The 10,891-nt window shown below is 43.7% G+C and overlaps 1 protein-coding gene across 1 annotated transcript; it reads right to left on the reverse strand.

Annotated features, from left to right (window-relative positions):
* Positions 1–1,411: 1,411 nt before the first annotated feature.
* kcns2 (potassium voltage-gated channel modifier subfamily S member 2) lies at positions 1,412–2,870 on the reverse strand. Its single transcript, XM_028426063.1, has one exon. It carries the CDS (start codon positions 2,868–2,870, stop codon positions 1,431–1,433), a length of 1,440 nt encoding a protein of 479 aa, XP_028281864.1. The 3' UTR covers positions 1,412–1,430.
* Between the last annotated feature and the right edge of the window lie 8,021 nt (positions 2,871–10,891).

Consider the following 10,891-nt stretch of genomic DNA (forward strand, 5'->3'; position numbering starts at 1 on the left):
CTGCAAGGCAGCCTGTGGTGGAGGAAGTACTGCAGCTTGGTATTTAAGTAAAAGTACAAATAACCAGCAAAATGTATACTTAAGTAAAAGTAGAAGTGCTACATCAACAATCCTACTTAAGTAAAAGTCTTAAGTACTTATTTTTGAATATACTTAAAGTAATACAAGTAAAAATACTCATGCACCAAATATATATTATTGATTTACATTGCGAAGGATCTGAACAGGTTAAAATAATCAAAGAAATCACCTTAAAATTAAAATGGACCATGTGTAGTTAATTTACATTTTTAGTACCCAGAAGCAGCTATGGACAGGTCTGTGTGTCATGAGGCAGGCTGTGGGCATCAAGTGAACGGAGAGGCTCCATGCAGAGTCTGACCTCACATCAGTCCAGCACAGCTGTATGAACACAACTGTATTCATAAATGTACTTGTAACTACAGACATTTTAAAATTTGTAGTGGAGTAGAAAGTACAGATAATAGCTGCAAAATGTAACGGAGTAAAAGTATAAAGTATGCACTATTGTTTTTACTTGCATATAAATACATAAAAATTTACTTAAGTACAGTATCGAAGTTACATTCCACCACTGTTGTTCAACGTTCAGAAACGAAAGAAGTAGCTCATATCTGTCTAATTTATTTCTGATAAAACTGTGATTTAATTCCAGCAATTACCTTTTTGGATACTGAAGCTGTGATGCAGCTGAAAACATCAGGTCCTTTGAGAATAAATGTATTCAACATGTCAGTTCTGAGTGGTTGCTGCCATGCCTGTCAAACTGTATAAGAAACTGTGTCACTCAGGACTATAAAACCCTCATTCCCTGCTTCAGGCTTACATGTGTTACTTACAATCAGTGAGGCAGGCTTTGCCGAGAGCACGACACTCACTCTGCATATTCAAAAAACAAGGAAGTGTGTTTATTTGGTTGTTGTTGTTTAATAGATTTTGTTTTAACCACACATCTGAAGTATACTGTTGCAACACCACAAATACACATCAAGACTCTTTCAAAAGAGATACAGCTGGAGTTACTTCAGACATATTTGATTACAACAAGTAGCTGGAAAGGTGGACTAATAGTGTGACACTGTCTAAGACTGAAAACAACTACAGAATTTTTCAGGTCTTTCTGATGTCTTGTACATTTGTTAACGTTCTCATTGTGACAGACACACAGATTAACACGTTATTGCACTGAGCTACAGAGAGGCAAACGGTCAGACATCAGTGGAAGGAAGAAGACTTGGTGTTTTTCAGCACTCTGGACAGCTCCGCATTACATTGAGGGCCACACTGAACGAGCAGCGTCACCCAGACTGACCGGGGGTCCTGATGACACCCGGTCACCCAGACTGACCGGGGGTCCTGATGACACCCGGTCACCCAGACTGACCGGGGGTGCCCTCCATAACACCGCTTCAGTGTATTGATTCATTCAGACTCTGTTCACTGGGTGAACTCCGACTCATGTTTGACAAGCTCGCCATGAGGGATTTGACTTTGTGTGCGTAATAGTTCCTCAGGTTCACAGAGGGAACTTCTTTTATCCCTTCGTCGAAATTGCAGCTTCTCATCGCGATTTCCAGCTGTTTTTGTCTCTTGTAGAAGAGGGAGAATTTGTTGAAAATTAGCGTGATTGGAAGCACAACTACTAAGATCCCGGCCAGGATGCAAGCTGATGCGGTCAGCTTTCCCGCTATGGACACGGGCACCACATCTCCGTACCCCACTGTGGTCATGCTGACGGTGGCCCACCACCAGCACGCGGGGATGGTGGAGAGATCCTCGCTGTCTTCTTTCTCCACAGTGTAGGCCATGACGGAGAAAAACGACACCCCCACGGCCAAGTAGAGAAGCAGCAGACCCACTTCTTTGTAGCTATTCCTGAGTGTGGCACCCAGGGAGCGCAGTCCCGTGGAGTGACGGGCCAGCTTCAAGATGCGGAAAATCCGCATCAGCCTCAGCACTTGCGCAACGCGTCCCAGGTTGGCCAGCGCCGGGGTGCTCTCCACCACCAGGTTTATGAGGAGTGTCAGGTAAAACGGAAGTATGGACACCAGGTCTATTGCATTTAACGGATGCTCAAAGAAGTGCAGAAGATCTGGCGCCACCACGAACCTCGCCACAAGCTCCAGAGTGAACCAACCGATGCCAAAGTGCTCCACAGTCTCAAACCGTGGGTCCTCCGTGGGTTGGCCCTCACTGTCCAACACACTAAACTCGCTCATGCTGTTCATGCACATTGTGGCGATGGAGCCCAGCACCACCAGGATAGAGAGAATGCTTATGATGCGGCTGGCCACAGAGTAGCCTGGGTTATCCAGCATTAACCAGATGCGCCTCCGCGCGCTCCCGAGCAGCTGCTTGTCAAACTTGGAGGCGTCGTTATAAAACTCCAAAAGCTCGTCGAAAGATGACGTGGTGCTTCCTTCATCGCTCCTGTCATCCCAGTCCTCTCGGTCCTGGTCCATTTTTCTACAGTGGTAGGCACTGCTGCAACAGGAGTCAATGAAGAATTCATTGATGCCCCAGTACTCGATCTCCTGGCTGAAGGAGAAGATGCACAGCTCGGCCATGACGTGCAGCCGCCCTGTGTTGTAGAAATTCAACACATAGGGGAAGAGAGCCGGATTCCTGTCGAAGTAAAACTCCTTCTCTGTGTCATCGTAGTCGTCGCACAGCTCCAGGATGGACTCTTTGGACTGGCAGTGGAGGAGACGCGCAAGCCTCGTCTCAGGGAACCGGGAGAGAGTGTCCGACTGGAGACGCTTCTTAAAGCCGCCCACATTGATGCGGATGGCGGCTTTGTCATCCATGTGCGCTCCGCCGCCCGGTTCCCCCAGGAACTGACCTGTCATGTCTAGAGAGAGAGAGAGAGACAGGGGCGCACGGAGAGAAAGGGCGACAGACCGAGACAGATAGAAAGGGACAGGCAGCACAAAGAGGGGCGCACATCCAGAGAGAGGAGAGGAAGTTATTTTATTTCAGTTCAGTGCTGAATGAATATCACAGCTATTTGAAGAGAGAGACTTTAGGAAGACTTACTTCAAAGCGCGTCCAGTTCACCGAATCCTCCTCCTATAAGAAGACGCAGCATTTCAACTCCATTGATGGCACACCGCAGTTGGTGTGAAACCTGAAATAAACGCAGAGACCTTTGTCCTCTGGATTCCAAGCGGGCGCGTCTCTGTCAGGTTGATTCTCTGGGGGCTTGGGCAGGAGAAGAGGAAGCCTCTTCCATATGGGAGACGGTGCGATGTCAAATGTAAAATAGCCTCCAGACAGAGATTTAAAGATGCTCCTTTCCTCACAGGGTTGACTATACCTGAAGTCTTGTTCCATCCAGTGGGGGTTAACCCCTCCTTCAGCTACAGGTTATCCGCTACATTTAAATACCGTAGAATTCTGGGAGCCACAAGAACTGATACACGCCCAGGCAGCAGCTTTTGTTTGTGCGAGGGAATTCCTCTCTCTCCCTCTTCTTTCTATCTGTTGCTGCGCAGCAACACGTAGCTCTCCCTGCGCACCGCCCTCGAAGTGATCTCAGCATCATGGTGCTGAGGGGCGAGGCGCAGCTCCGGGAGGAGCGGGAGTTAGAAGATGCCTAAAACCTCCAGAGAAAGAAGACACGCTTTCTGGGAACACAGCGTCAACTGAGGATGAACTATGGCTTACACTGTGTTTGCAAAGTGGCTGCTTAGAACCTTATCACACAAATACCATAATATACAAAGAATATTATGTAAAAAAAAATATTGGAAAGGCAAGACTGGTACTACAAAGCTTCCAGAGTCTCCTGAAGCCACACAGCTTCGTTATAGGATCAATGTTCTCATGTCCAGGTTGCTAACTCTGTCATTGATCAAACAGATTCACTCTCACGCAGTGTGGATCAATAAAGGTACAACATTTAACCTGTGATGCTCTCTCTCCTCCCTTAAAATTCTGTTTACTAATGGCCACTATGATGTTTGATTCAAGAAGCGTGTGTGAGCATTCAGCAACAATCACCTCCTCAACCTTGATCAATTCAGCGGCGACATCATTAGGAGCCCTGTCTGGCAGAACATAAAGCCGAGGCCTTGCAGAGCAGCCCTGCATTTATTGATTAAGTGCTGAAGGTTTTGTGTCACCCCCTCCCAATGTTTCTAATGAAGGTGACAGTGCCTGCAGACAAAAGCTGCCTCACACAAATCCTCCTAACACCAGACAGGCAACACACAGGAAAGGTTTAGAGCAGGGAAATGGTCTGTGCCATTTATGACAAGTCTAAGCTTTAAAGACAAAATTTTAATATTGATTTAATAAAGTGATTTGTCTGGGTAACCAGACCTTATACCAGAATAAAACCTTTATTCTGTTGAATTCAAAGACCTAAAGGTATGGTAGAGTTCAGCTTTAAGGTGGATCCAAACACAGACAAACATAAAAGACTAGTAAGTTTAACAAAAGGTGAGTTTTATTAACATAAAGCCAAAAACTCCAAAACACTAAACACAACAAAAACCACAGGAGGATTCAAACTAACAAAAGGTAAACAAATAGAAACACCTGGAATACGTCTAAATAGACAGGAGACAGTGGAATGAACATACAAATACAAACTGGAGCACAAGACCTAAATACAAGGAGGGCAACAAGACACAGATGAAAACAATAGCAGGCAATCAACAGGGAGAGAAACACATCCCACAACATGGAATCCATTAACAGAAGCTATTTTTAAATCATCTATAGTTCACATCTCACAGCAAGTCTTCACAGGACCTATTTCCACAAGTTAATACACTTAATACACTCGTTTATCTATACTTATATCAGGAGCTAACAGAGATAGCCATCTTCAACAGGAGGCCGCCATTTTGTTTACATGGGAGCCGCAATTACAATCAGCTACAAAGTTGAATTCCAACATAAAACTACGGGTTTCCTCATTAAACCTCATTAGCATAAGATCCGTTAGCTTCACAACGTGATTTGACAGAGTATGTATCCACATTACTGACCTGTTTCGTGCAGGTAAAGTACAGATAGGAGACGTTAGCTGTGTCTTCCTTCTTCTTCTTCTTCTTCTTTTTTATTTCCGGCAGACTAGATGCCTTATGGCAGATTGCTGCCTCTCACAGGTCAGGCTTGGTAGTGACTTGAAGTACGCACATCCATTTCAAAGGGAGAGAACTCCTGTTGCTGTGACAAACGTTAGCGGTGTCTGTCCAGCAGGCTGTATCCGTCTGAGGGCGGACCCGGAAACCCCCCTGCTGACCTACCTACTACAACCTGCGTCTACCTGGGAAAAACACTCCCCTAGTGGTGCAATCATGAAACTGCAGCTTATTGTACACAACCACAAGATTAAAAAAACACATTATACACAATTAAAAACACATAACAAAACATATGTGGCAAATACATCTGCAGGTGTCACACAGGCAACTTAAATTAGGCATTGTAAAACAGGGTAAGGTGGGTAAAGATGATCTTAAATAAAATGCATACATTAAACATATTTACAAGGAAAACCAACCAATATAATGTTAGTATGGTTATAAGCATGTGTGTGTGCTCAACATTTTAATGTGGGGTTCTATAAGGATTAACCTGAGAGCCATAGGTGGCCAGTCGCTCCTTCGCTTAATTTTTATCAGCCTTAGATATTGCTGCTTGTTTTTTTTACTGATGAGAATATACAGTGTATTCCATTTCTCCTAATAGCTGCTGCTAGTTACTGGCCCTTTAATAGCACTTGCTGCTCCTCCAGACTGTGGCACTGTGATCATTTCAGTTCATCTTCATTCCATTGCTGTTTACCGCCCACCCTGTTTAAAACGCCGGGCCTTACTCTCATTTAAAAATACAATCACGATCATTGGAAGCAGTTTTATTGCTTGTTGTATTGTATTGCACTGATTGTTTGCAAATACAGCCATAGGCTGCAGGCAGAGCCGTGACTGTTTACATCTAAACAAGATTTTTCACTTCCAGATTTTTACTCCTGGGCAGCCAGCACATTAATATTTCATTACTTTTTTTTTTCCTCACAACAATTGCAGCTCAACATGAGCATGTAAACCCATGGGACTGCATATGAACAGATGGGGTCTTTGTGGTGGTATTTGCACGTGGCATGCTTTTGATAATAAAACAAAATCTATGGCTGTCAGGTACTTCTGATCTGATGGTATCATCATATTCCTTGACACCCTCACGCTGCAGCTTTGCTGGATTTGAGAAGCTTAACAAGAGCCTTGAATGCACACAACCTCTCTCTGCTGATGATGTCAAATTACAGATTTTTCTCTATTAATTCTCACTTGTGGGCACCATCCGTGTTGGTATGGGAATGTTGTGCTTTGATTATAATCCTATTTAGCATTATTATCCTCATCCTGCAAGGTCTTATTGAGTGCCTCGGTAGCATCCTCTGCTCTCTCTGTGATGTTTGTGATCTGTATTATTTCTCATGTCTGTGCCGGGGCGCCTTTTAATGCCCACGTCTCCAACAACACATCTTTACTACGGCTCTTGGACGGATCTCAGGTGTCAACATCTTACGATGAGGTGACAGTCGCTGTTTATTGTTTACCTGCTGTGAAACGTTCATTTTTCTGAGCAGGGTATCTGATTTTTGGTGAAAATAACAGGTGTCTTCTCGCTGAATATAATCACTGACAGCATATATACACACACATACACACATCCTCAGATTTCATTAGTGTGGGTGAAAGGAGCTTGATGCTCCTAATTGGATATGCCATCAGGGCTTTTCTCAGGATTACTGGGGTGGTTTGTTCTAAATTATTTGTGCTAACAGACCCTCATCGGCAGATTATTCTGCTTTGCAGTGAAGCTTTTGATTCATTCTTCTCCTACATGGGTGAGTTTAACGTGACACTTTGTGGAGGAGGAACTATTCCTCATAGCTTATTCGTTAACAAGTCTCTTCAGATCTGCTTCCTTAGTGATTTCAGCACTTTTCAAAAGAAATATATCAGCTGCAGCTTTGCTCTAGTCAGCTCTAAAAACAGTAAAGTAACTACATTGATGTAAATTTACCACATTATCAGTCAGTGTATAATGTATGTATCCTATAGTGCAGAATGTTTTATGATCTGATTCAAACAGAGCAGTCTGTATGGGGTTTATCAGTCCCCCATGCCTGCAGGCCCTCACTGTAAATCCAAAGACATGCATGTTAGGTTAATTGGCTGTAGAAGTCAATTTAAATGGGTTCTTCACAGCTCTGCACTGGACTACTAATCTGTCCACTGGACTACCATCTGTTTTCCAATGACAGCTGAGTTGGGCTCCACATAGGATAAAAGCAGCAGAGACAGATGGACGCCATGACAGCTCCCCAAAAGGGAGGCCAAAGTGTCTCAGTTGCCCCCTGGTGGCTGGCTCCAGTACATATATGTTAGTTAATCGGATCGGACACAGACCCAACTGAAAACTAGGCTACAAATGTTCACTGAGGAGTCTGATGTTTGACGGTTAGAGTTGAAAAATTACTGGATAAGGTTAGACATTAAAATACAAGATAAGTGCTAACATTAAACAATCCGATCTGTTTTCTTCTGTGGTCACCATTTTCATCGTGGTGTCTTCCTCCAACATTGCAGCGCCTTTTAGCCAGATATTTTGGCCTCACTTTTGAAACCCTGGGTGGAGGTGGAGCTGTGTCATCCATCTTTTTTTACAGTCTATGAATCCGTGAGGTAGCCCTGCAATGGACTGGCGACCTGTCCAGGGTGTACCCCCATCTCTCAGATTCCAGACTCCAGCTGCCCCATGACCCCGCACAGGACAAGCGGGTTCAGGATGGAGGAAATGTGTGAAGTGTCTCTCTGACTGAACCACCTACAAATCCTAGAGGACAGCAAAATACATATATATAGCATAAAAGCGAGGAGAAATGCAAACCAAAGATTTGGGTCTATGTCTTGTTTTGCACTTCAGACAACAACTATCTGGGATAATCACAACTGGGCCTGAGAAGCCAACTGTGTGTTTAGATCCATTCAGCCTCCTGCCTTTTAAATCACTTGCATTTACATTCTGCACACACTTGGCAGGCTTTTCATCCACATCTCGTATCTTTTGATGGAGACTTTTTCAGAAACCCCGTCATAAATTCAGTCATAAAATAATAGACAGCTTTATTGTTGTGTCTCAGCCCCGACAGCTGAACAGTAGATAAAGGAAATAAAACGTCCTCAGTGTTAGAAGTGATCTATGGTTTGAATTTTAGTTCTAACCTTAAATCATAGGAAACAAACTGCTGTGTTTTCTCTTAGTATATAACTAATTTTGGACAACACACTTTAGATTTTGATGTATTGGGTCAGAAGCAGTAAAAAGTAAAGCTGTAGTGCCAGAATATCTGAGCTGACTTTAGGAGGATATTGGTTAAAAGGTTTCACAGTAAGAAACTGCTCTGAGTTTTACATCATCCTGCCAGTTTCAAGCTCTCATTTTCAAATCTCACGTTCAGTAATCGTGTCCACGTGGACGTTATCCATTTATTTCCACAGTCTTGGTGAGTGAGCTTGTTTTAAGGAGAGAATCTGAACAGGAAAGAGAAGGGAGAAAGTCAGGAGAGGAGGCTGTTATCTCTTCCTTCAAAGCCTGAGGTGCAGGCTCAAGTCAGAGTGTGTAGGAGTTTTTTGTGTCGACTAAATCTGCTGCTCCCTATCTTTTGCTCGGCCGCCTTTATCTCTCGCTGTCTTTGTGCTTTATTTCTCCCATTTTCCACTTCACATACATCTTTTTATTCCTTACTCGTATTTCCTCCAACATCTTCCTCCAGCAGAGGCCAAGGTTCAACAATGTGTTGACCTCATCTCTGACTGAAAACATCAGGGTGTCCACTGAATCCTCGCTGTGGGGAATCCATAACCGCTGGGGAAAAGGCCAGGGCTCTCTATCCGTGACAAAAGTTGTCATTCAAATCTCTCTCTCTTTGAATCCCTGCCAGCCCTGATGGATAAACCAGCACTGTCCTGAGGGATTTATGGAAACAGTAAAAAAAAGGGGGGAATCTATTTAGTCATGTTATTCCGACACATGAAATAAAATGTGCTTTCAATCGTCTTCCCTCTCTCACTTCACGCCACAGTAATCACATCAAATGGGTCTTGATTATTATGGCAGAGAAGGCTGGCTGACACAGGACAGAGTGCAGACGGAGAAGGAGCAGGAAGAATACAGATGGGAGCGCTGACTTCCTCTGAGTGCCTCTTCTGCGAGTACAGCAATCTTACATATTAACAAATTATTATGTTATTCTGTGCTTGACATGATGAGCTCTGTTACATGCTGACCTAAATACAGAAACATCTGCATGACAGTAATGGGAACAATAAGATATTGTGCAGGTTGAGGTCACCCCACAGAAGGAGGTGGCCCTGTGTTGCCTTAAATCACACAGCTTCTAGCAATTTATATCAGTGCCTGAACTTCATGAGGTTTTAACAGGCAGGGGGGGAGCTGGTCCACCGTGTCCTTCAGATTCACACAGAACTGTACTTTCTTTGACTTCTCAGGATGAAAATCCAGTTTTTTTTCTCCAATCTGTGATGCTGCTCAGGGTTACCCAGCTGTCAATACATCACACACTCACACAGCACAGCCTGCAATCTGATTGGACATTACCAGACTAAAAAATAAAAAATCATGGGAGATGGCTTATCTAAAAATCCATGGCAACATAAAAAAACCTACACAATAAGCACAAATCAACCACAAAGAGATGAATTACCTGGGAGGAGTGAGGGCTGGGAAACATTACAATAACTTAAAACAACCATGTTGAGAACACACTAGAACAAAAACACATTCATCATTCTTCTCTTCACAGCTTCAGTGACAACACAACAGTTCCATCCCTTCGACAGCTGGACCCACACAGCTGAATGGAGATCAGACCCTGCCCTGCTGATGTATGCGGCCGTGTCCGCATCACTGTTTGTTATGATGATCCAGTTATTTTTGTTTTCCTTTCAGCTGCTGATGAGGTTGGATGAAGAGCAGGATGAATACATTTGCAAATTCATACACAATGACACACCTGTTGCCTTTAAAGTGGAACAACTGGAGCATAGTGCAGGTCTGTCCACCCCATGTGTGTGCAGTTCTGGAAGTGTCCAGCAGGTGGCAACTTGTTTAAAACAGCTCCTGATAGGTGTTCATGTTGTTATGTAGCTTTCTTGATTGACAGATTTATTGACTCCACCACAGCTACTCCACCTTTTTACACACACCTTTAAGGCAGACTGAACAACAAAGGCCTTGGTGTTTGTCAAATTTATATCGCTTTTTTTCTCCAAAGACCCAGGAGGTCCTATAGCTACTACTGCCAAGCAGAAAATTAAATTCACTTTCCATTTCAACCCAAACACAATAAATCTTCTGGCCTTCTTCAGGCTATTACCGCCAACCTTGAAACGGAATTCAGAAGCGGGAGGCGCAGCAGAAAGAAATCTGATGACTCCAGCTTCACAAGAAACTATCCAATTTATCTCTATCACATACTGTCAGGATCAATAAAGTGACTTTGCAGTTCAATTTGCATGAAAGGGAAATCTGCAGATGTGCGCTGATTTCCGTGCACACCGCACCGCTGGAGCGCCTCCTGTTTTCTCACCTGTACGTGCGTGTCTCCTTCACGTGCAGTGCAAAGTGTCGTACATCAGCGCGTCTCTGTTGAGTGAATGAACTTTATTGTGCTGCTGTGGTTTATTATCCATTAATAATTATAAATAACTATTAATAGACCATAAAACATGGGATAAGAACATCATGCGCTTCAGATTTTATTTTCATCATTCTCAGTTAAAATCTCAATTTTCCCAACCGCACTTGAAGCAGTCGCAAACTCCTG

This window comes from Parambassis ranga, chromosome 16 (assembly GCF_900634625.1).
Source record: "Parambassis ranga chromosome 16, fParRan2.1, whole genome shotgun sequence".
NCBI classification, from domain to species: domain Eukaryota; kingdom Metazoa; phylum Chordata; class Actinopteri; family Ambassidae; genus Parambassis; species Parambassis ranga.